General features: G+C 36.5%; 1 protein-coding gene across 1 annotated transcript in view; it reads right to left on the bottom strand.

The window, feature by feature from the left end:
* LRP2 (LDL receptor related protein 2) overlaps positions 1-27,466 on the bottom strand; it is a 101,052-nt gene that overhangs the window by 30,040 nt on the left and 43,546 nt on the right. Inside the window, 24 exon segments of the mRNA XM_050711658.1 lie at positions 654-831; positions 1,250-1,473; positions 2,752-2,922; positions 3,408-3,560; positions 5,471-5,987; positions 6,321-6,616; positions 7,062-7,263; positions 8,163-8,294; positions 9,394-9,513; positions 10,965-11,090; positions 12,269-12,511; positions 12,929-13,132; positions 14,497-14,786; positions 15,801-15,959; positions 16,777-16,942; positions 17,439-18,359; positions 19,463-19,651; positions 19,784-20,023; positions 20,483-20,696; positions 21,033-21,210; positions 22,368-22,477; positions 23,398-23,541; positions 24,798-24,964; positions 25,728-25,856. Coding sequence (XP_050567615.1) covers positions 654-831; positions 1,250-1,473; positions 2,752-2,922; positions 3,408-3,560; positions 5,471-5,987; positions 6,321-6,616; positions 7,062-7,263; positions 8,163-8,294; positions 9,394-9,513; positions 10,965-11,090; positions 12,269-12,511; positions 12,929-13,132; positions 14,497-14,786; positions 15,801-15,959; positions 16,777-16,942; positions 17,439-18,359; positions 19,463-19,651; positions 19,784-20,023; positions 20,483-20,696; positions 21,033-21,210; positions 22,368-22,477; positions 23,398-23,541; positions 24,798-24,964; positions 25,728-25,856 — 5,473 coding nt within the window.

Below are 27,466 nucleotides of genomic sequence, written 5' to 3'. Positions count from 1 at the left end.
TTTGTGGCAACCATCTCTTGTGCTTGTGGAATCAATCTTCAATTAGATTTTAATCAGGTAACATGTTAATAATTCACCTGAACTTCAGCACAAGAATTTCACTAGGAATCATCATTGTAGTACTGCTTCAAAAGGCCACCCAGTAAGGACAACTGCCTCACAGGTTCCAGAGCAATACAACATCAACACAGCAGCTCTTAGGCCACATTCCTCTCCCCCCAGTGCACTTGTCTCAGGGAAAAGGGTTAGAAATATGCCCCCAAATCAGCTAATTGGCTTTCCTGGGCCATTCACAGACAGCACGTTTGGCAGAAAGAGATACATTGCAAAAGATGTACAAAAAACAAGAGAAAGGTCCAGGTTTGTGACTTCAACTGGAAATGGTTTATGGCGTTTACATGTTTCTAAAAACCCGAACTTTGCTACATTAGCAATGCCATATTAGGAAGAAAAAAAAATCGTTTAAACACGGAATCTACAAATATTTTTCCAAAATGGAAGCCTGTCTAATCCTGGCTTTGTCTTTGCTAGCACGTCACAGAATCATAGCAAAAGCAGGAGGAATACCTGGTTTCATGCCCTTTTCAAGAGTCTAAATTCTATAATGTATCTATAAAAAGGCATCAGAAAAAGATGATGAGCAGTGGACTTACCTCTCGGTGTCTGCACAGAGAAACTGGGTGCTAGAGCACATTGGAAGGCAGTGTGCTGTATTGCCAAACTGGACTATCATGAAGTTATCGGGACATTCACAGGAATAACCCTGACCACCAGCTTTTATTAGACAAAGATGGGAACAACCACCATTGTTGGTGCCACAAGGATTATTAACTGGTAAAACAAACAAACAAAAATATTACTGTACTTTGCAAATCCCAGGACACAAAGGTCTTAGTCAGTAAAAGTCTCACTCAGTAAAAGACTCCTCTAATACTGTATTGAAAGCTGAAAAACAAAACCTAGATAAGTAGGCGCTCAGAAAGAAATATTTATGATTTCATATACAGGAAACCTATATTATTCAGCGAAGACTTCTAAGAAACTAATTTAAAATGATGCACTCCCAGTCTGATTCTATTTAAGCAGCTAATCAAAGACCACTTATAGATGTAAAATAGAGGACTACATTTATTCTTTGGATTTTATTTCCCTGAGCAAATGCAAAAGCTGAGTGTCCTCAGGACCGCTTCCAATTGATCTTCAGATAACAGCCGGCCCTCTAAATGCAAATCTCATTCTGTTTTCTTACCAAATGGCTGCCTGTACGGATGGTAAACATGGATGTCAAATGGCCTGTGTGTGGTGTTCACGAGCACAGTCCTGTCTGATCCATCATATTTATTTCCCTTTTCAACAGTTCTTGTGTTCCAGTCAGTCCAATATATCGTGTCTTCAAAAATTGTTATTGCAAATGGATGAGGTAAAGTCCCATCATATACGGTGTGACGATGATGTCCATCCAGGTCAGAGTACCTCCACAAAGAAAAATGCACAAAACATTCAGATAAATGTTAGAATTTCTTACCTTTACTGTATATGCTAATGGTAGGCCATTATTGGTGACCAGGACCATGCAACGGTGGAATTGCAGCTTCTTTAGTCCCATGATAGAGCACTGTCCTCAGTGAATTCATTTTAACATATGCAGAAAAGTAAAACGGGTTATTCTAGGCAAAGAAATGGAATAGAGGAACATCCACTGACATGTAAAAGTCTTCCCACAGAAGTGTATCAGTTAGCCAACTGAAATTTTACACATTTACTGACTTACAGCAAGTTATTATTGTCACATAAGAGACTGGCTTGCCTGGATCATTCAGATTGCTAATAACAGAACACTTAAGACAACAGGCCTCCTGTAATTCCTGTTTTACATGTCTTTCTGATTTAGAGACTCCTCTGATAAGATACCTTTAATACGATTTTTTGGTTTTGCTGATCTTGCTATAGGGATAAATGATGAAATACTAAAGAAAAAGAAAGAGATAGAGATGTATACTTGTAATTTATATATTTGAAATAGGTGTTTTTAACACTGGCATAAAAAAAAAGTTGCTAGAAGAATGGATGTACAGAAGAATGGATGTATGTATAACCCTAAACGCACATATAAACATTAATATAAAGGACTGTTTTTAAAGTGTTTCAAATGTCTTGACAAGAACCAGAATGCTAGTTATTCATTTGTACTGATATCTAAGCAGTCATTTTCCAACAATAGAAAAAAATAATAGATTTTGGCAATTAACAGCAAAAAGCTATATAGGCTAACAGGAAATTTCATGTCACATTTATGGATACTGCTGTAAATGCTGGACACAAAATTAAGGACACGCTTTCAGAGATCCTCTAATGAATTGTATACCGTTTTATTAGTACACAACTAGTTTAGTTTCAGCTCAACTCATACATATAGGCAGAAACAAGAGAATCAGAAAACAGTGATTTTATATTCCATTCTGCCATGGTTCAGGCTGTACTCCCAGATATCGATAAACTGCATATTCCAGCATAGACTTTGAATCTTTTCACCTGAATTCCTCAATAACTTTTGGACCACTTCCAGTGGGACCTAAGACGTGAAAAACAGGGACACTGTGTCATTCCCATCACCTACTACTCCAGACTTCCTGACTCTGGTTTCCTACAGTCAGTGAGTAGAAGCATCGTGCTTAGGTCATCTATAAAGGCTACCACTGAGATCCAGCAGGAGCAATTATTCAGTTGTTTTATTCTTCTCTGTGTACTTACTCAATGTAATTTAGATGGGCATCTGCCCAGTAGAGCTTGTCATTGGTGTAATCTATGGTGAGTCCATTGGGCCACTCTAACTTTGTAGAGATGATCACCATCTTGTCCTTGCCATCCATGCCTGCTCGTCCAATATAAGCTCGATCTGCCCAGTCTGTCCAGTAAACCTGTCTGTTCAAATAAACACAGTTAAGATTGCAGGAAAAATACTCTGAAGCAAGTATTAGAAGTCACACCCAAATAAAGCAATTCTTGCAACAAAACTAAACCATACAGAGGGAAATAAGAAAAAGGTTAATATATTTGTTTGTTACTTTAATTGCTACAGCAAACAAGTGGATGCATGTAATCACATTCATCTTCAAAGAATGCAACCGGCAGCCCCATTGTCTATCAAACTGCACACATATCTACCAACCTTTTTAGTCTTGCAAACAAAATCTCCTTGTCCACACGCAACAAAATTCCACTTTCAATGATACCTGGCAGCCCAGCACATACATTCATGAAAGGCAAGCTGCTATTTTTCCTAAGCTTCATTGAAGATTTAATGCCACACAACTTTAAGAGCAGATGGCCAAATTTTATTTCAGCTTTTCAGAGACAGGGCAAGACTATTTTAAAAAGAAAGGAAAAACACTCTTGAAATGTCATACCCATATTTGGGATGAACAACAATTGCTCTGGGGTGCTGAAAGCAGAAAGTGTTGTTGGCATCCACACACCGATCCACGAGTTTTTTCCGGAATCTTCCATCAAGTTCAGAGACGTAGAGACAATCTTTGTAGGCATCCACCCAGTACAATTTTCTGAAATATTTTAGAGTTAATTTATTTACTCTAATTTACTTTATGTGGTTTATTTTACTTCATAGCACCTTTTTTTTTCCTCCTAGAAGCAATATAGCCACTATAAAGGAAGAATATACATACTGTACTGACATCTCTTCTACACCAACCATGCTTCAGTTTGCCGTTTTTACTCCTGCTGCTCCTGCATCCACAATCATTGGTGACAAATTCAAACTTGCATTTACCCAGTTGAGTAATAATATGCCGTTTGCCTATAAATTACTGAGCCGCCTTCTCTTTCCTTACTCTCCTACTGGCAATGGCAAAAGAGGAGCAGAAAAGCATTCATGCAATATAACAGATTTTGACTGGAGCTGTGAAGTGTTGGAGAGAATCACCACCTCTTCCATGCTGCCACTTCTATTCTCATTAGCAGGTTCTCCTTTGAAAATTGCTAAACATTACTGTTTGAAAACCTTATTCAAACCTCACCTAGAATTTTTAACAGTTCAATTACTTCACCTAGGAATTATCCACAGCTGTAATCAAAGAAAACATGCAAGCTGATGCATTGATTTTTGAAAGCCCGTAACAAAACAAAACATTTAAATTATTTAATTAAAACTAAAGTAGGCTACTTTGAAATTCCCTGCATGGTTTCTTCTGCTTCAGTGTGCAACAGGGTCATTCCAGAAATAGCATGACAAAGTTTCTGTCCACAGCACCCTCACCAGTCATATGGAACTCTAAAAAGCAAGGAGTGCAAAAATAATCTTCCCCAACCTTCACCTCATGGTATCCTCCAGTCCTCCCCCTGTACTGAACGTGAGCAGAACAGCTCATCTACCATTGTATCATCCCTCAGCCTTTCTGAACCAGCTAAACAAAAACTGACTTAACGGTAGCTGAATTAATTCAGCAACCGTATTAGTAAAGGAGCAATAGGACCACTTTGGCTAAAATTAGTCTTTTCCTTCCTCAACTCTCCATCAATCACAAAGCACTTGGGAGTGCTGGCAACATTAATTATCATTAGCTTTACAGACAAAGCAGTATAAAAATAAAAACTAGTATATTGACGTATTCACAAAAACACTCTGTCATAAGTTCCAAATGTGACTTTTTGAACCACACTCATTATTCTGGAGAGTCAGCATTACTCTCCAGTTAATGCTATTTGAACTTCTCATACTGATAGCAGTGCAGTTGAAAAATAAAGCCAAGAATAGTGTCAGAGAAGGGACCACAAAATGACAGTTTCTGTGGAAATAAATCAAACTACCTTATGACACATGGCAGGCAATAAAAGTGATCACAATGCAAATTACTTTCCAATTACCTCACCCTGATACTGCCTTTATAGCAAATGATGTGGATCATGTGATTGGAGTGTTAAGAAAAGACACATTTTTCAAGAGCAAAAGAAACATGCTCTTCACGTCGGTACAGGAGCTTAAGTTCATTAATGTTCACTATTACTTCTTCACTCAGATCTAGCTACCTGTCACAGCCTATTGTTCATGCCTGAATCCCAACCCCAGCAACGGCTAGGAAAGGAAGAGCCTAAGCTCAGAATCACTACCCCATAGTCACATGTCATGTCCCAGCTTCCTGCTTGGCTAGGCTGTTCATTGATAGTTTCCTAACAAGTTTCTCACGAGTCAGATGTACTACTTTATTACTGATGAGTGAATAACTCTGATATAACCTCAGTAAAATAGATACAAGAGCAATTAAACAAAAATGTTATGCAATGTATTAGAAGCTGATAAACATTTCCAGAGAAGTTGTATAATACTGCATGCACAATCCAAAAGCTAATTCAGTGCTCTTCAGGGATATTCTATGAAGTAGAAGAACCTTAAGGTAAACTCCCTCACACATCATCTCCTCGGTAGCTCAGAAGGACAAAAAATGTATTTTCTTACCTGCCAACCCAGTCAACAGCGATACCTTCCCCGTTCGGCACATCATCACTTATCACTGCCTCCTTATTTGTTCCATTTAGGAACATTCGTTCAATGACCTTCCTGCCCACATCAATCCAGTACAACCTTTTTTCCACCCTGTCAAAGTCCAGTGCCACCACATTTCTCAGTCCTTGCAAAATGAGAGAGTAAGACTGGCCATCTGCTGTGAGATTTCTCAGATAGTAACGGTTGCTAAAAATAAGGTATGGGGAGATATTACTATTTTGCCGGCAGCTTTTTCCGTCAGGCTCCCGGATATAGCCTGGGGCACACTTACAGATGTAGGAGCCAGCTGTGTTCTCACAAATCTGGCTACATACTGATGGAGTTTCATTGCACTCATCAATATCATCACAAGTCCGTTTATCAGACATAAGTTTGTATCCAGTATGACAAGAACAGTAGAAACTTGTCTGGGTGTCTGTGCAGTCATGATCACATCCACTGATTGAAGGGTCACTGCATTCATTTATACCTAGGGAAAGAAAGGAAGTTCTACTCGAGCAACTGACTTACAGAGAAAGTAGTGCAGTGACTTCCCAGTTACCCTCTATATTCCTCTCTCTCCCTGCTTTACCCTGAAAATGCGGAATATGAATCTGGGCTAACTCTCATAATAATTGACAAAACAGTAAATAATTAATATGATTTAATGGAAAAAAAAAGATTATATGTATACATTTCTTGTAATTCTTCTGAGATACCACGATAGAATATATAGATAATTGTAATTAAGTTTTGGTTTTTTTTTTTAAGATGCTGATACATTTTAAATGAAGTAAGACAGTCCAAGTAAATCTACACATACCACATCCTTTTTCATCACTGTTATCTAAGCAATCATCAAACCGATTGCAGACTTTAGCCATTTCAATGCAGTTTCCATTGTCACATTTAAAATGACTGGGAGAGCACGTTGCTTCTGGTGTGCTGCAGAGGTGTTCCAGCTCATCAGATTCATCACCACAGTCATTATCCCCATCACAGATGTAGGCCTTGGCAATGCAGCGCCCATTCTGACAAGTAAACTGGTGCTGCTGACATGGTTCATAGATGCATCCCCTTTCATCACTGGTGTCACCACAGTCATTCCGCCTGTCACATCTGAAGAAGAATGATTACTTTTTTCAAACATAAAGCAGCAGTCACCATCTCCAGGGCAGATAGCTAGACGCACTCTCCTGATTTCCAAAGAAGGTCAGATATTATTGACTCCAATGCAAAAGACTTTCACTAATGAGGAACAGAATATATAGTCTGATTCTGTGAATCCTGCTCGTATTCCCTGCATCCATTACAAACTGAACAGAATCACCCCACAAGAGGCTATTAGGCACAGAAAAAAATGACTAAATGTCAATGGTGAGAACTGTGAGTATTGACATCAAATATTCCAGAGCATTTTCAAGTTAAAACAAATGCATGAATGCAGAGCAGATAAAGAGTTTCACTATCATATGCAAATCTACTTTACAACTAAATAGTGCAAAAAGAAGTTACTTCAAGCAAATTTTAAGGATTTTCTGCAGCAGCTCAAGTAGCTACAAACCTGTATGCATTTCGGATGCACAAGCCATTATTACAAGTAAACTCATTTTCTGTACAAGATCTTCGTGTGCAGTTCTGGTGTTCATCCAGAGCATCACTGCAGTCAGCATCACCATCACAGATCCATGCCCGAGGAATGCACCTCCTGAGTGGGGGCTGATTGTTGGCACATGTGAACTCTGCTGCTGTACAACTGCGGTTTGCTGATAGAAAGCATGTTTAATGAGTCAGCAAGTTATACTCTGTATGTAAAACACGCACACACAAACACACACATAGAACCTGGATATCAACACAGTCTACAAAAGGGATATTCTCTGCTCCATGTTCAGAAATAGATATCAGTGAGCTCTCTCATACATGAAACTCATACTGATTCCCACTAATACTCAGCTGGGCATTGCTCTTCAGAGAGGCTGACTTGGAGTCAAAGCACTTCAGGATTCCTTAGCCCATGCTGGCACATGCAGAACTCTGGATCTTGATAGATCCTCACTAATAAGCTTTGCACACACCTGGCCAGATTTTCTGGTACCTGAAAAGATAATAAACCTAGGCTCTCTAACCCCTACTTTCTTCAAGGTATTCAGTGCTTCTGGGAGCAGGGGGAACTCCACTGATGTTAAATAGGACAAGAACTGCAAGTGTATAGAGCTGTTGTTAAAGGAATCTAGGAGCAAGAGTAGGCTTGCTGGACCTTCTTCTCTTTGTCCATTCTTTTGATTGCCTTTTTTTTTTTTTTTTTAAATCACTTATTTGCAAAAAATAAATGCCAAAATTATGTGGATATCCCCGCCCAAGTTGCTGTTGCTGCCCAAATCATACAAACGTCCCAGGTTAATTATATCTCTTTTGAAACTCAAAAAATCAAAGAAAAGCAAAGTACTCACAAAATTAGAACATTTTTCCTTTTTTTTTTTTTTTTTTTTTTTAATAGCCAGTAATATCTTCAATTTTAATTCAGTATAATGAAACTGAAGGTACCGGAAGGGTGTACCTCTCGCTTAATGTGCACCTTTACAGATAGAATTTCTTTTAAAAATAAAAATAAATAAAATGCCTGTCAAAGAAAGTGCAGTATCTGTTTTTATTAGACACCTACCACAATTATGTCTTTGATCCTCATCACTCATATCTCCACAGTCATTATCACCATCACAGATCCACGTTGCTGGGATACATCTGCCATCATCACATCTGAATCGGTCACTTGAACAAGTCCGCGCTTGAGACACTTAAAAATGAACATAATCACTCTGCTTGTCAAACTAACCTGCACTGCTATGATAATCTGCTGAGGAAGGTGTTTTAGGGCGAATCTTATGTCAGTGAAATGTAAAGTAGAAGCTTAAGTAGAAGAGAGGTGCTCAGTTAAGAGCTACACATCCTGATAGGAGACCAGAGTCTCCTTCTGGTCAATTATACTGGAAATCTCTACAAATACCGTACCATTTGGATTATCAGCCTGCTAATCTCGTTATACTTCAAAAGTACCCTGCTTAAGAAACCTGAGACCAGAAGACCGAAATATAAAGACAGCATTAAATTCAACATGAATACAGCAGTCAGCAGATGACCCTGTTTTATTCTATTATCTACATAATGAGGATCTAAAGTTGGCATAAGATGCAAGACATTTTCTTAAGCTAAAGATGCAACTCCAAAAAAGTGCAAAGTGAGCTATGAGCCCTGCTTAAATCATAGAAGAATCTGTTCAGTCTTGTGTTATGCCAACTTCTACAGTGAGAATAACCACTGCAGTGTAATATTAGTTCTCAGAGACTTCAGTTAGCCCCTCTTCTTCTTCCTTAGAGATTACTGCACTTTTTTTCATCATCTTTCCTCTTCCCTTGCTTATTACCATCGGTTTCTACGGTGTGTACTGGATTTGCCTACTGCAAGTCTATGATACTCTTCTGCATACTAGTCAAAAATGTTCCTCTATATCCCGCATTCCCTTTTTCCCCCAAATGCAATACTGCACACATGCTTCCCACACAGCATGACAACCAGTCTTACATTCAAAACAATACCAAAATATTTGCTGACTCTCATCACTTGATTCATCACCATCAGTATTATAAAGAGACTGGTTATACATTAACAGTAATCAATCATGGCAATTAAAAGCCTTCATATTCCACACACAGCTTTAAGCAAAATTACTAAGATTACTCAGTGACACAGATTATTTAGAGTCCATGAATAAGCCTCAGAAGATACTTATTTTCTACCTAGACTGGATTCAAGCTGCTGCCTACAAGAGAAACTATAGATAGATTTTCCATAACCCATCTTGTCTTTCAGTATATATCTTCTGTGTGTACACTTACCACAAGAGGCAGGTTCATCAGAGCCATCAGCACAGTCTATTCCTTGATCACAGTACCAATGAGCAGGAATACAGCGTCCCGATGTACAACGAAACTCACTATTTGTGCAAGTCAGTGAGACTGGAAGAAAAAAGCCTATGTATGACTTCTTTCTTTCTGTTACCTTTCCAACTTGTTTTAAGTTGCTTTTGAATCCATGTTACGCAAAAAATATTACAGACCCCAAAAAAGAAAGAGAAAAAATTATGCTAGGAAAGATGTCTTTTCACAGCCTAACTGCAAAGAGCTCTTTGTACAAACTAGGTTGATGTCTGTAAGCAAAAAAATGGACTTAATTCTCTCCTTAGGTAAAAGTATCAGCTAATAAATAGACATAATTTGCTCTGCAAATAGGATTGCATGCAGCAATCATAAATATGTTCTAAACTTATACTTGAGATTTGTGCACAAGAAAATGAACACAGTCCAAAGTACTAACTTTTCCAGTGCCCAAACCAGGTGGTAGGAGATTCCATGCAGTAAGGTTTGCTAATTTCTTCAGTAGTTACTGATGCTTTCCTGTACCCTCTGATGGTTCCAAGACACCAAAAAGGACCTAGTCTGTCCTTTTAACTTGGTCTTATATGTACCTTAGAGATGAAAATCAAAGGCAATTAACACATTGCTCATTAGTGTCTTAGGGCTTCTTTCATCTCCCATTCTCCTATCTCCTGCTCTTTCTTCCCCCTCACCACTTCTCAATTTAAGTAATTCAGTAGTGATGGGACAAAAACAGTAGAAGGGAGAAAGCATACCTTTCATGAGCGGCACAAGACTCACTATGTCTGTATATTTAGCCACATATTTTTTGACACACAGAAGTCCATGCGTAAAAGTGGCCAAGTTCTGAGCAGAAAAAATGAACTCATATTTTAGAAAAACTGTGGCATAGGTAATTCAAGGCATGCAACTTTAGGAAAACTAATAAAAGCAAAAATAATCCACTCAGGCAATATTAAAAATAAATTGTTGTCTGAAAATATCCATTATTAAATGGGAAAAGTACTACCTAACTACTACCTAATACAAACATCTAGAAAAGACATGCTGTTTTATAATTAAAGCTGATTAAAAACTACACACTTTTGTTCAATAGCTGGAACCTAAAAAAAAAACAATAAATCCGAAGTTAAGGTACACATGACTGCATGAAAGAGCTAGAAGAAATTACACTTGAGACTGTATATAATTTCATTTGATTAGAATGAAAGTATACTACTAATAAAATTCTGGAAAAAGCCAATTCAGTAGAATATCTCAGTAACAATTACCGTGAAAAAAAAAAAAGTGTGCAGAGCAAAAGAAATGATCTCTCAAATGCTGCATTAAAATGGTGCAAAAAGCCTAATAAGATTTTATTATATATAAGCACTAGTTAGATGAACAAGAGTGAATAATAAAATGCGTACACCTTATAACTCTTCAGTACTACAAAAGAGTAGGTTTTGAGAACAGTTAGAGTTACAACAAAGGTAAGGAAGAGTGGAATAAATTACTGAAGTACAAGAAAGTAACTGACCCTATTAACTTACCACAATGAGTAGGGCTCTCATCACTCATATCTCCACAGTCATTATCACCATCACATAAATACGTTCGAGGAATGCAAATGTTTGTGCTTTGGCATTTTGTAAAACCAGACTGGCAAGTGCGCTCCGCTTTAAGGAGGGGAGAAAAAAGCAAACGTTCTTTAGAGCTTTTTTTTTTTTTCATGTATATACCATTGAAAGACACATAATACTGTTTAAATCCCCATCTTTCGTGACTGTGATCAATCCAGAGTACTTTTTGTCATGTATTCTTTGTAGAACGTTACATATTTTCATTGCTATCTTTCTCTTCAATAGTGGCTAATCCCAAATTTCCTTGGAAAATGAAAAAAGGAACGTCCAAATAATGCAAACCATTTTCCTCTAATTTCTGTTCAAATGCTAAAGTGCACTCATGCCATTCATGCTATATGGAAACAATTAGGCCATTGCTTTTATTGGGAAAAGTACTGTCAAGAACACGATCAAAGAAATACCTGCTAATACTCAGGACTGAGGGAATGTAAATCGACAGGTATTCACACTGTAATGCCTGATTGTGCAACCAGCTTTTACTGTCTGAATCATCATACCAACTACAAATAACTAATAGACCAAGATTTTCAAATATTCAGACTTCACTGAGAATAAAAAAAAAAAGTCACAAATAATATAGTGCAAAAAATCAGTTTGTGAACAAAAAATGTAAAACAGTTTTTAATCAAACTATTTCTCTAACTCTAGATATATTTTTTCCATTAAAGAACATAATCTTAGTGAAAAAAAAAAAACACGATTATCTTGATTAACTGTATTAGTAGTGAATACTGAACTAATCATAATTTCTATTTTATGGAAAACAAATATGACTCGTAACTTTTTGAAAAGTATAAGGATTATAATTTTCAAAAGAATAAATATAAACGATGCCTGTATAAGAGTCACAATATTCACTCCTGATGATTATACCTAGTACGATTAACATGTCATGATACAAGAAAAATCCACTGTGAACTCTGAAAAAATGTAGGCCCTGCATCCAATTCAATTGAAATAAATCTTTTTGAAGTCAATGGGATTACTCACAATACCTAACATTAAGCACTCTATTAGTATTTATTGGATCAAGGTAGATTAAGGATTCAGTTTGTTTCAAAATGACACAAAGCAGAATCTGTAATGTAAATAAAAAACTTTTATCCTTTTTGCTGCCTTTGTCATAATTCTTCATACACAAAGAGATCTGCCTCGTCTTTGATCTAAAGAAACAGACTCAAATATGCACTAGGTAATTAGGATGAACTTACGGCAATTTCTCTCATCTGATGTGCCATTATCATAACAGTTGTTTACTCCATTGCAGACGTACTGAAGAGATATACACCTTCCATTATTGCAAGTGAATTCTGTGTGGGAGTCACAGGTTCGGAATAAGCAGCCAACCTCATCGCTATTGTCTCCACAGTCATTGTAGTGATCACAACGGTAATGATAGGGTACACATCGCCCATTACCACAGGTAAAAGCTGTTGGCTGACAAGTGTGGAAAGCTGTACAAAATAGGAAAATATAAAAAAAAATAAGAAAAGAAGAAAATACACAGATAAAGAATAATCTAAGTTCTCAAAGTAGCAAATCAAATCACAATGTTTTTACCTGCCAGTGCAAACACAGCTGCAAAACGTACTGCATGAAAAGTAAAATACATATTTGAATTAAACAAAGTAGAGATTGGGTATGCATCATATAAAGTTAATACTATGGCACTTTTGGATGCTAGAGCAAATTAGTTGCTATTCAGACCTCATGATGTAAAACAACAAGTACGAGCAAGCAAGGGATCATTTCCAAACTACAGCGACATGATCTTGATCTGTGATTGTAAAGCCACACAAGTGATAGAGAATACTCTACAGCCAGGACAGTCTGCTTGCAGACTTTCTCATGCAGTTATTTTAAATGCTTACCACACACGCTCTCCAACTCATCGCTGCCATCACCACAGTCATTGTCATTGTCGCACTTCCATCGCTCTGAGATGCACTGCCCGTTCAGACATGTGAAGAAACCAGCATCACACCTGGTACCACTATCCACAATGCAGTGCTTGTTATTATTGGCTAAATACCAGCGACCTTCAGATGGGCACTGACATTCCGCACCATCTGGACCTAAATTTATGTTTGACAGTTTAAAAAAAAAAAAAAAATCACATTGATGCTTTAGACTGGGTTCTGTTAAACTGTTCACAGCTGTAATACTGGAAAATGCAATGCAATGAATTCCTCATAACTCCTATAAAATCTACCTGCTTAGAAAGAAGTGTGGCTACTTAGCCAGATTTTTATTTCAGTTAAGCATATGCAAATCCATTGAAAACCAGAAGAGTTATTTTAGAGCTCCCTAGAGAAACTGAGAACAGAACTTGTGTACTTTAAAAACTGCTTGCTGTCCAAATAGTTTTTGGGTGACTGCAAGATGGTCTCTGATGCTTTCAAATGTCTGAGCTATACCAGCTGAGACTCTATCCCTCAAAATCAAAAGAGAATTTTCAAAACTCCTTGCAACAGACTGCTCTTCTCAAAATCAATGAGAAGTTTGAGATGTTTTCAGTCAAAACAGATTTTTAAAGGCATTTAAGATCCTAAAACTGAAAGCAGGCACTAAATGAGTTTTTCCAGAGTCAAGGATCATAACTTACAGAAATCCAGAACACACAAACCAGCTCTGGAGCAGTTATGTTCTTTGGGGTTGTTGCCATTCTGATTTCATGGCCATCTAGGCTGGTGACTTGTTGAAGCACTTTGACTCTCTCCTTACATGAGCACAAGGAGAGTTACAAGATGGGGTACATATGTCAGTCTGGTCTCACCCCAATATGTAGCTGAAGATACAGTCAGAGGATGTTTCTGGGTACAATGACTCAAAAGTGTACCTGCCCCACTGTGTACAGAGATCAGTTTGTGCTATCTTCTCAGTTAACTGCCCAAATTTTAAAATGAGGCAGTAGAGACCTTTTATTTGAAAAGTAACCATTAGGGAAAGACTTCATAATAACATGTAATAAAGAAATAGTGACCATAAAGAATCTTTAAATGTGTGATAGGAAGTATCTATTCAGTATATGAATATATATTTCTAACATAACTATATGCTGCTGAGCTGACTTAACATCCCACTCCAGAGGAAATAAAAGTTAAAATCTCAGGAAAAAAAAATGTTTTTGGTTTAAAACAGAGAAACACGTTTTTATTTGCAAAGATTCTCAGGGAAAACCCTCAAGTGTGTTTGCAAAGTACCATGAGCCTGAATGGCAATCATTTTGATTGCATTATATACATAAAATAATTATTACACATACAGAATTGTTTGGGTTGGAAGAGATCTTTAAAGATCATCTAATCCCAACCCCCCAGACACTGGGGGGAACACTAAGGAATATTTCATCTGTCCCCATGCAACTAAAACCTATTATACTGTGAGTTCTAATACAGGCAATACTAACATCTTACAGACATTAAGCACAATAGCTTACCTGGTGCACAAATATGACTGCAACCACCATTGAACTGGTTGCAAGGGTTGGTACACTGCTGCTGCTTGCTTTTTGCCCAGACATGAATATCCATTGGTCTTTGTGGAAGATTCATGATCATTACAATCTGATCTGAACCATCATATTTATTAGCTCGGTAAATGCTTCGTGTGTTCCAGTCTGTCCAATATATGTGCTGATCGAATAATGTCATTGCAAATGGATGCAGAGCAGTGCTAACAATTACCTCACGGTTTGTACCAGTGAGAGTGCACCTCTCAATCTTCTGCCTAAAATAATAAAGAAATAATGACATCTTAAAATATGTCCTTCAACTTTTTAGCATTGAAAGCTAAGGAACATTGTCATTCTTTGAGTGTCTGTTTCTCATATCTTACCCCATGCTAGCATCTGTCCCTCTAAAGAGGGGGGATAAAGCACCCCTCTAAGAAAAAGAGTATCCCTCTCCCCTGCACATGAGAAGTCAGAATGTAGAAGACTTCACACTGTTTAAGTATCTGCTGCCCTACCTTCATTAACTGCAGTTTAAAAGAAAAAAGAGGATGTCTCATTTGACATTCTGCATCTGTAACGGGATCCCTAGGACAGAGAGTTACAGATTCCGTGCACACAGATTAATCCATGTAAGGATACCTACCTTACAGAAGATCCCATAGAGGCACAGACCATAAAAGTTACATTACAGACATCTTTCTTCAGACAGCAGCAGAGGAGAAGCCTGCAAAGGAGCTGCTGTTCTGAAAGAACCTGAGGAGGAAAGTCTGGTTGCTGCAGTGATTTCTCTGAGAATATGGGTGAATTTGAATGGATATGTTTTTAAAAGCTTTCCTGCCAATGACAGAAATCCCAGTGGCATACATTGAAGGATAGGATTCTGTCTCGTTGGCAAAGGCAAGAACTTGATGCCAAATTCCACAAGTGACAGTCATTAACCATAAGAAATGAATGCAAAAATGTACACTGGACTGTATGTGTAAGAGAAGATCCTCATAAAAATCATGAGTTGAAAGTAAGTTGAACAAACTTCCAATGGGTACAAACACCATAAAGCACTGGACTAATTCTTCCTTGTGACATCACAAAACCCCCTATGGTATGGTAGTTCTGCATCAATAATAAGAATTGACGTTGTCTTGCTATTAAGTAATTCTTACTATTCTATAATACAAATTATCAAATTCAACTGAAATGCTGAAAAACAGTAAAAAAAAAAATAAAATAAATAATAGACCTATTTGAAAAATCACCTAAAGCAAATCAAGAACTGTGTTATCAATACATACAGATTTGCATCAGCCCAGTATAGCTGCTGTTCTTCATAGTCCAGGGTAAGCCCATTTGGCCATACCAGATCTGTGCTTACAATAGGCGTTCTGAAGTTTCCTCCAAGTGTAGCTCGTTCTATCTTTGCATTGGAACTCCAGTCAGTCCAGTACATATACCTGTCAGTAACATGATTACAAAGTTTTATTTTCAGCAAGGAAAGTTCACAAATCTTATAACTGCTCCAGGATATCTCCATCCTGCTGACTCCCACTGAACTATGGAGTGCAAAACCAGGGGAAAAGAACTTCTTCCTGTTTTATCTCATATTTACAAAGGAATCTTCTAGTGGGGATAATTGGGCTCCACTGGACTGAATTTCACTCACTGAATTAAGTTTTTCCAGCTCTTATGTCTCCTTAAAGTCAAATATTCTCCTTCTTATCTTTATTCATTTCAAACACAGTTTAATACCGCCCCCAGCCTGTTAGAGATGTTTTGATATTAAAACACAAAAAAAAAAATCGAGGCACTCAGGAAACACACCAACAGAAGAAAAGAAAGATCATATACAACTCTATCTCTTGGCAGTGCCATCTTGATTATCAGGATTTGATAATGTTGAAGAAATCTGAGTTTCAACAGATATTTTTTTGTTTCTCTGCCTTAGACAGCAAAGGGAGGACAGGTAGTCTCTTGATAAACACCTGATTTGAAAATCATTCTCATTTAACCCCCAATACCTGGTTCCCAACCTCAATTAGAAGAGGAGCGTTAGCCTCATATACTACATTCATAACTGTTCTAAAAGTCTCTGAAGAAAACTCAGATCTCTGAGGCTGAGGTCAGCTCAAAAACTTAAAGAGTTAGATCCAAGACAATTATAAGCTTCTGGAACCTAGGGCTTAGAACAGGAAGCATCTGGCAGTCTTCATCAAAGTCCAAACTACAGTTTCATCTGCAATCATGATAAAGCATACAAAGTGCAGCACATACCCTCTGCAGGGATCTAATACAACAGCTCTTGGTCGTGGAACCCGGGCAATCACAGTGCGGTTAGAGCCATCTGTAGCCATTGAGCTGATAGTTTGATTGAGGTAGTCACTGTAGTAAACTCTGTTATTGATCCAATCAAAGGCAATGCCATCTGGAGTCCCCAGGTCTTAGACACAAGCAAACACACAAACAAGTTCAGTACAGTTTCCTGAGATATTGCAAAACTCTTTTTCTACGACAATGTGCGTACTTATGATTGTACATAATCATAATCCAAATTTTTTAACAAACATAACAATTAGCAAGTATCATTACAGGTGCTTTACTGATGTATTAAACCCATATAGCTCATCTTTTCATACTGATAAATTCACTGTATCGTTCTGTATCTCTGTGGTACTTGCTTCGACCTTAAAATTACTAAAAATACATAATAACATATAACCAGTTTTATATTTCCTTTTCATTATGATCGAGATGAAATAAGACACTCAGAAGAGGAAAAAACTGAGCAGAAGAGTCAAAAGGAGCATTTAATCAGCTATCTTAACTAAACAGTTTACCTTGACCATTAGCATAAAAATACCTGCTGAGCTAGTGCTAGGTGCTAGTCTGTTTTTCTCAATATCCGATTATTTTGAATCACAATTCCATGTACTTACCGGATGCAACTACTGTTGGAGTGCCAATTCCTGAGTAAATACTAATGTAGCTGATTCTTCCTGTCCCTGAAGGATAACTTTGTGTAAAATATATTCGGTTGTTTATGCTGTCAAAATCCAGGGCCACTGCTGTTCTTAACACATTGACTGTGCGGAAGGGAGGACTGTGATTTTCAGGATCTAGGTGGATACTTCTGAGGGCATTCTCAAGGGCAAAAATCAAGTAATCATCTGTTGAAATGGAACATCTCTTGCCATCGCTGCCTAGTGTTCCAAAGGCACAACCACATTTGGGTGTTTGCACATCAGGCAGGGCAAAACACAGATGGGAACAGCCTCCATTGTCATCCACGCAAGGATTGTTGTTGATGTCAAGGGGTGAACGTGACTGAAAACGACTGTTGTAAATGGTAACATCCCTTAGCCAATTAATGTTGTCCCGTATTACTGTTGGCTGATCAGTATTGCCTGGCTCCTTGCTGGCTTGGAAGACTTTTTTCAAGTTCCGATCCACCCAAATCATAGAATTCCCAAAGACAGTGATACCATATGGAGTTGGATAGCGACTGCCATAGCGCACAATTTCAACATCACCACCATCAGGCTGAATTCTTGCAATCATATCTAAGGAATCATCCACCCAGTAAATGTAGCCATTGCTGTGATCTATTGCCAACCCACGAGGTGTGACAATGCCCTCAGACACCAGAACTGTTCTGTTGGTGCAGTCGAGAAATGCACGTTCAATCTTTGGATTTTGCCCATAATCTGCCCAGAACAGGTATCTGTTTTTTGGGTCTACTACTATGTGCCTTGGCATATCTGTGGTAGTTTTAAGCAAAACACGGCGATAAGTTGTGTTTAAGCGCAAAACTTCTATAAAAGTCTCTGTCAGGAATGCATTTGTAAAATAAAGATTTCCTGTATTTGAAAAAGTGGACAAAACAGAAAGTTAATACACAGCATTACCACCTGAGAAACAAGAGCTGATAAAATACAAAACTATAAAATGAATACCCATAAACATCTTAGAAGTTAGGAACACAAAGTACTTGCCTCCTCTTGGAGGAATTAGAAAAAAGATACCCAAAATGACAACAGTCAATTAATTTGTAAAACCTAGATGATTTCCTTAGAGAAAATCATTGGTATGCAATCGAAAATGCATTAACCACAGTTTTCTTTATTTATTTTTTCTATCTAAAATATTTATTAGTAATTTAGAGCTGCCTTTGGCTTGCCCTTCCATACTCTTATCCTTTTACCTTTTACAATACACAACTGTGAAATCAGTGTTGTGGCACAGCACTATATGCAGTAACTAAATTAAGTGTATATGGTAGATGATTGTCGTAAAACCCCTCCCAACCTATCAAACTCCAGAAGAACTTTTGCAAAACATATATACAATATGTATATGTATAAAATTAAAATATTACTGGCAGTAGACAGCCATTTAGAGTTGATGAACACTTTCTCAAGAGTTAATATTTGAATTAATCTAATGTTTGAATAAAAATGAGAACTGTGAAAGGGAAAATGAAAGTTTAAAGAAAAAGTATTTCTTCTGCTTTATTTACTTTTCAGTAAAATTTATAGGATTTCCACAGAGCAGTCTGAGAACTCCTTTCTATCTATAACATCATCAGACAACTTCTGTACAAACTTCTCTGATACATGTAATTCACTATGGTAGTAAGGTATAGTAGTATACTGATAACAGCCACTTAGGAATGCAAAGATAATAAAAGAAAGCATCAGGTAAGGAAAGGCTCTATATATTTACTCTGTTTATCATTTTATACCTACATCATATACCAAAAGATAGACAAACTTTCATTTTTATATGTATATAAACATAAGAGGCATTCATTACTTCCGTTTGTTTTAAAATCAGCCCACAGACACAATTAAAATCATGTATGATTTCCATTCAAAATATTTCCTTTAGGATGTACTTATATTAGTCTACAAGTTTTACAGTGTGTAAAGAATAACATTCTCCTAAATTCACCTACGCTTACCTGCTACCCAGTCAATTGCAATGCCACGGATTCCATTTCGTCCTATTCCATTTGTAACAACATTTCTAAAGTAAGAGCCATCGGGTTTAATTTTACGTATTGCATTCTGAGAAGAAACTGTGCTACTGAAGTCACACCAGTAAATGAAACCGGAGGGCATGTGAACATCCACATGAAGAGCATTTCGTCCTGAAATGTTTTGAAAAGTAGTAATTAATTATCTTTAGTATAAACAAACTTATTTAAAACATGGGTGTGTAGGCAAGAAATGCCAAAACAGTAGGCATTATAAGATTTCCTCTTACTATAATTTTCACATACCTCTTCCTGCCAGTGGTACCATGGCTTCAGAGTGATCAGATGTCTCTAAACTAAATCCTTTAATTGCAGAAAGCATAGAAACAATTACAAATGAACTGTATGGAGAACAGGTTCTGTTATCAGGATTTAGCTGAAAGCCAGTAGCACAGGCACAGGAGAATAATCCACCAGGTACTGGTAGGCAAAGTTGTTGGCAAACTCCAATATTATTACTGCAACCATTTGAGGAACCAGCAGAATCTGTTGTGAAAAAAGACATGGCAACACATAAAAATCTGAACTGTATCATCACTGACAGACATACAACCAAATTCATATACTTGCATTGTATTACCAACCAGCTGCAAAAATACCCATCTTAATCACCATTTAAGCACACACGTTAGTAATCAATTTTCTGCTTTCTTGTCATTTAAGATTAATGAGGCAAATAATCAGATATAACAGATGCACATATTTGAAGCTAAAGTAGCAGAACTTGTTATTCAGTCAATTTTACATTAATAATATTTTCGTAAAATTATGCATGTGAATAGATGCCTTAAGAGAATGGTAAAACCATTTCCTCTACCAAAACGAGGAAAATGCTTTTGACACATCAAATAATTTGTTTTGAAAAAGCATGTAGCCTGTCTCTAACAGAAGCCTGATTTTTTCACAAGTTGGAAATCTTGAAATACCTCTTTAGCAAATACTCACTGTCTCTATAATACACTCGCAAGCACTTCAGTCTTGGGACGTTGTCTCTCAGTACTATTTTGTTTGCTCCAGTAGACTTGTCAACTCGTTCAATAACTTCATAATCTCTATCAGTATAGTACAGAAAGGTATCATACACAGCAATTCCCCATGGATGAGAAAGATGAACCACCAGGGTCACACGATTTGTACCATCCACATTGCCTTTCTCAATCTAAGAAATCAATTTAAAGCTTAATATAAGTTCAATGTTACAATAAAAAAATTAAAATACAACATATGCTACTAAAATCTCTTTGTGTATAAGGTCTTTATGTACTTTCCATAGGTAGGAAGGAAAAGGTCAGCAGGATACTAATAAATAATAATTCTCCATTCAAGTCATCCTATATTTTTAAAGGTAACCAGTAACGACAATTATTCAGATTTTGGTTGGTCCTGCAACTCCCAGTTACGTGAGTAAATTAACGTCACTGAATTACTCTCGGTAATCATAGACCCACAGATACATAAACAGCAACAAAGCAACTATTAAAAAAGCATCCCCTACCACTCCTGTGCTTGTGACAGCCCAGTACAACTTTTGATCCTTAATGTCAATGGTAATGAACTCCACATGATCAAGGTTGCCAGTGAAGAGGGTCTCTATGCCCGATCCATCCATGTTTGCACTAGCAACCTTTGCTGGGACTCCACTGTCAGTTCCCTGGTCCGTCCAATACAGCTTCCTGTAACACATTATCACACCTGTTAGCAAAGCTGGTAAAGGAGATCAATGCCCCAGAGTGACCAACGTATATGCTTAAATCCATCTCCTTCCTTAGACAAATACTTTGGCACATGATGAATAAAGATCACTTTGAATTGGACCTCAATGAAAAAAAGAGATCTTGTTTTAAAAGAACAATGCCCGTTAAACTATTTTCAGAAATCTATATACTCTCTTGCATCACCCACAATACTGTCAGCAGGTAACCTCAGCAGATTATTAGCAATGTATAACAAGAAGACAGGCACATAAAAATTCTGTTCCACAGACAGTTGCGAAGTTGCAACATTAAGTTTGGTTCCAATTTGGAATTAAAACTGCAAGTTCAAAAAATCTGTATGAAACAGAATTCAATTAACTGGCTCTGGGGAATATATAGCAGTGCCACTGCTCCGGCCTCAGTTGCTGAAAAACAGGTAGGGCACATGGCAGCCAGACTCCCAAGCAGGAACAAAAAGTCTGGCATCACTTCATCTGAAAACCTGCCAGGTCACCAGCAGAACAGTCTCATTACTAATATGGTCCTATGAAACACTGTGATTTTGAAATAAAAAAAAATTATCATATTGCAGGTTCGAGTACTTTGATGGAATAAATAAATAAATAGATAAATATAGCTCTATTAATTCAATTTGCAGACTAGTGTATAGGGATCCTATGTTGGGAGAGATTAGAAAAATCGTATTTAGTACTACACTATTTAACATGTGACACTCTTCCTATGTAGTGTGTCTTTACTTATTGACAGGCCTCAACACAGACATCACAAGTTATTGTAATGAAAGACTTGATAATTGTCTTTACTCTGAGTTCCTATTTTACAGTGATTTTTTTCACAATCATAATATTCTGGGATCCTCTTTAATTTAAAAAAAAAAAAAAAAAGAATGTTAGCATATAAGTATTTGGTAAACTAAGGAAAACAGACATCCATGCAGCAATTTATGTGGTCATGCAACAATTTTCTAAGCCTTAAAAAGAATGAATAAATTGCGCAAAAACATGAAAAAAAAAAAAAAAACCTGTCAAATCTGGGATTGAAGATGAAGACTCTAAAAATTAGGAAATATGTGTAGAAAATACTCATGCAAAACAACTGCAGCTTTAGAAATTTACCCTCTTGCTGGATCAACTGTCAAACCAATCGGCATTCCAGCTCCCCGAGAGGTACCATCATTGGTGATTAGAGTTTTCCTGTACATTACTTCACCATGCAGCTTCAGGACCTACTCAAACATTGAACTTGTCAGAACATGTAATTTAGAACTTAGGATAGATTGTCAAATTAAAGGAAGGAAACCTAAATCCACCAGAATTTGAAATTACAGAAAACTTTATCTAACACTACAAAGTACATTATTCAGTACTATTCACAGTCTTTCTTCTCTCGCATGTACTTCTTAAAGCAGCTACTTGCTGCTCAGAACCTGTCTATATTAATAAATAAGTATCCTAGTTCTAAAAATAGCTAATCTTTCAAATTCCATAATATCTTGATAGTATTACAGGCTGAAGGGGTTGATGAAATGCTGCTTCAAAAAGTATTACCTTTTACTTATTTAAATTAGATGACTTTTAATTTAATAGTACATATTTATATTTTAGGACAAGGAAATTCATGACCAGGCACAGTCACATTCATTACAGTATTGCATATTGTTTATTCTCTATTTCCCTACAATAAACAGCAGTTTTATTCTTTCCATATCATCAGACTGTTAGTCTCCAGGAAGCTACATAATATGATATCAAAGCATTTGGGAGCGGATCTTACTGTGTTTGATGGCAACATTCCTTTATTATCAGAGGCACTGCATTGGGATCTTTAACTTAAAGTGAAAATAGTAGTAATAACTATTGTGATAAGGAGAGTTTGTGTGTTAAGCACCAGAAGCCTACTAACTTGAAGAAAAAAGAGATCTGTGGATAAATAAACTTCACAGAATATATTGCTTTCAAAATCTTTTTGACTGTGCTCAAATTTAGGCTTGTTTCTTCAAGCGTGTAAATCACTTCTCTTCATACTATTTGCTTTAAAAAAATCTAATTTCAGTTTTTCACTAAAAACAGTTCTAATTTCAAACTGTATACATAGTAGCAAAATATCTACGCTCTTAGTTTTCAATTCTCCCTCTTAAATAATTACCTCAATTGACTGTGTCCCTGGATTACTGTAATAAAGGTTTGCAGATATCCAGTCCAATGCTAGGCCAATAGGAGCACCAATAACAGCTGCTGGAGCAAAAACCGTCCTGTTAGATCCATCTGACCTCACTCTATGAATTTCACCCTTGGAAAAATGATAAGTGACAAAATATCAAGAGCAGTTTCACAAAATTTGTTTATTCCAACTATGTGAGCAAAAATTTTCTTAGCAAAAATGAAAATCCAGTAGAGAGAAAATATTTTTACGTGCTCAATGCATAACCATGGTAAAAATGTTATTGTAAATCATAATTATACGGTGTAAAGAGGCACCATAGTTCATTAACCAAATCAAAGTGATCAACAGAAATAAAATGGCTATATAAGCCCGATCAGTATATTTTTAAGCTATGTACAGTCACGCTACTATAATTTGTACCTTATTATCAAAATATTTTTACAAGGATACCTCAACTTAACCATCCTGAATAAACCCGAAATCTCATAAAGGAAAATAGTGTTCTCTGTAAACGTAAATACATAAGAAACAATTTTTTAGTAAGCTGCAAAAGGAAGATCCAAAACTGAGATTATCCTTGCAGTTTTCTTCTGTAACTTCTGAAACAGTAACTTACAGCTTGCAGGCTTAACTACATACAGCATGTGATGTTAGGGCATGATACAAAAACAAACACTCAACTCACTAATTTTGATATTTTTGCTGCAAGTTAGCCTTAGGAAACACATATCATCTCTCAGTTCAGCAAGGACAGTCATTAAAGAGGCTTAGTCAAACAATTATAATGAACTATTAAAAACTAGTTCAAAGTATTTTTTAGAACTATAGGCCTCGTATTTGCTACCTGGAAGTGGCTTTGACTTTGCAACCCCATTCTTATATTTAAGAAGACGCCTCTGTACTATGCTACTTCAAGAAGTGCTCAGACTAGAGACCAGACCATGCAAGCATGTCATTTCATTCTAATAGCATGTACTTGAATTCTAATGTTTAGTGCCTCTGGGTCCAATGTACTACTCCCATGGAGAACTGTTCTGTATGTGTTCGCAGAATTAAGCCCGAGGCCAACAGGGATGAGGAAGAGCAGACGATAGCAACAGGCTGAGAGTATAGTTCTGTCAGTGTTCTCTGATATTTCCTCTTCATGTCTCTGGGTAATCCAGAAATAGCATTAATTAAATATTTTGGCTGACAGAGATGAAAACTAATTTACAAAAGATATGAAGTCTCTTTAACTTGTTCTAGGGGAAAAAAAAAACTTTAATTCTTTTCAATTATACTTACTAAAAGCTTTACCTGTAATGCTAATAGATTTCATTCAAAAACATTATTTTAAAGAAGTCTTATTTTACTGTGCATTTTAAACACAAATACTAACTTACCGGATTTTCAACCCAATAGATCATCTGTTCTGAGTCATCAAAGTCAACATCAACACCATTTTGAACTCCTGCTATCGGAACCATAGCATCATTGGTCTTTTCCTCAGGGTTCAGAGAAATTCCATAAATTATATTATCTCTCACAGCAATAAGGAAAGGGTGTTCAACTGTGAAAACATACAATGTAAGTCAGAGCTACGCTACAATACTTTTCCTCTGATCAAAAAAATAGCATTGATGTGTTCCGACTACCAAAGGTTCCCTGATGCTAACAGAATTGATGAATATTAACCATGATGCTTTGTAAAGCACATACACGCAAGTTTTTTTTTTTTTACCTCACCAGGAGTGAAATTATCACTGTAATTTTTTAACATTGAAAGTTTCAGCACTATGCAATCACAACACATATTCTAGGAACATGGAAACCACCAGGACAAAGCTCAGACTCTCCAGGACATGCCTGAGATAGATTCTAACGGCTACTAAGCAGGACTCAAGAAACATACAAAGTTACAGCAGCAATAACTAATCTTTATTATTGAATATAGCTGGGAGTTCTGTGTTTTCTTGTTTTATATCTAAGGGAGTATTCCTACTCTTTTACCATAAATTTACTTTCAGGTAAACATGTTTAAACATGCTTAAACATTTTCAAATGGGTCTTTTTTTAAGAGCTTAAAAGAAGTATTTCTTCCATTTCTCCCAAAGGAAGCAATCTCTGGCTTTGAGCTCTTTTCAGAACTCCATGTCTTTAGGCCAAATATATTTCACTCAATGCTTCCTAAATGAAGTCTGCCTAGAATGACCCCAACCTTTGATTTCATGAGCAGCAGCTCAGAGATTTGAAGTAAGCTTTTTGCCTGACAGAGAAATGGCTCTGACAATCTGTTGGGTCTTTTTTTTCATGTCTCATTATTGCTGCCCTACCTCTCATGCAGTTCCTGTTGTCAGGAGAAAGCATCCATCCAGAAGGACAAGCACAGGAAAAAAAAAGTGGTCCAGATGAAGAAAGCAAGCAGAGATGGCTACAGGGGGATGATGCGCAAGAATTGATACCTGAAAAGAAAAAAAGAAGAAAAAAAAAAGTATTAGTAACTGGTAAAGTATGACTAACTGGAAAGAACATTCAGCATCACTGATAATGAAAACATCAAACAACACTAAGTCAGTTCTGGTATTTGAAATTAAAAATAAAGTTACTTCCAAGAATTACAAGCATTACAATACACTTTTAACACATTTTAATTCTCCCTGGAAAACCAGCAACTTTACCATATTGATCTTTTAATTTTCTTTGTATCATATCAAATCTTTCAAACTCTTTTTCAAACTTTTGTTAACTGGATGAGAAGGCCTGCAGTATTTTCAGTCTTTGATCACAATAACCTTTCTAGATGGGGGATTCAAATTATTTACTGAAGCTTTTTGGACAAAAATAAGGAGATAACATAGCTTACTATGCCTCATTCAAAGGTAGTAGCCGTTCAATATGTAATTTTTTGGATCACTTTGAAATTTGCAGTCTAAGCTTGTAAAGTATAAATAGGACAGTTGAAAAGGTCTTTGTTGACTGCTATTATTACTATACACTAAAATTCAACCATTTAGATCACTTCCATACAATCACTGTTATAGAGGATTTTTCAGGATGAACCATCTTCATAAGAAAATAAAATCAGATTTTGAGAATAAATACCCTTAGTGAACTCAGCAGGCCTTATTCTAAAAACTTATAAGTTCCAGGAAATGACACAGTTGTTCCAAATATAAAAACTAACAAGAACTTAAAAGAAATCAAAAGATGGCAGTAAGCAATGGCATACACTCAAAACTCAAACTATAAGAAAATGCCTCATTTCTATATAGCAAATCTTAAAACTAGCTGATGTTAAATCTACTGATTTACAAAATAAGGGGAGCGGATGACAGTCTTAATACTATATCTGAAATTTCAATCATCAAATAATTATGTCTTCATTTGTAAACATTAGCGTGTTGTACTCTTCTGCAAGTGCTTTCCTCCCTTCTCTGGCCATATAAAGTATAACAGAACAAATCAAAAAGAAAAATTATGAAATTAATTAGTTTAATACAATGAAGAAAATAAATCATTTTCTCCATCAGTAGCAGAAATATTTTTAAACCCCAGGTTATAAAATAAAACCTCCTAAACTAGATCTGTGATGTTTAATTTAACAGTACTCTGGTGGCTGAATAATTTCCAGTGACAGTGCGAAGCAGCTTTAGCTTTGAAACTGACTGAGGAAGGCTTTGCTCCAAAACAGTGCATACACAATATAGCACTGAAAATTACTAGCGTCTTACTAAAATACAAGACTTTTCCCTCTCCTGTAAGAACATCTTCCTGAAAAAAAGAGAATATAAGCCATTGTTACACTTATTTATCAAAAACACTCCCAACACAAAATATAGAGCAGAAACAGTCAGTATTTGCACCAACATATTTCTCTAACTTCAAGTCATGCAATAAAATGACAAAAAGTCTCATTTGGAAGATGATGCTAACTGAAAGAGACAAAAGGTGGTTTTAATTTTTTTTTTTTTGACAGCCTTTCAAGATGCAAGAGATGACCTACATATGATCTCAGAGAGAATCTTGAATGTAATGAAGGATTTTTATTCATTATTTCATTAAGTAAAATAAT

The sequence above is a fragment of the Cygnus atratus genome, chromosome 6 (genome assembly GCF_013377495.2).
Source record: "Cygnus atratus isolate AKBS03 ecotype Queensland, Australia chromosome 6, CAtr_DNAZoo_HiC_assembly, whole genome shotgun sequence".
Taxonomy (NCBI): Eukaryota; Metazoa; Chordata; class Aves; order Anseriformes; family Anatidae; genus Cygnus; species Cygnus atratus.
The sequence above is the reverse complement of the archived record's forward strand: the minus strand, read 5'-3'. Positions and strand labels throughout refer to the sequence as shown.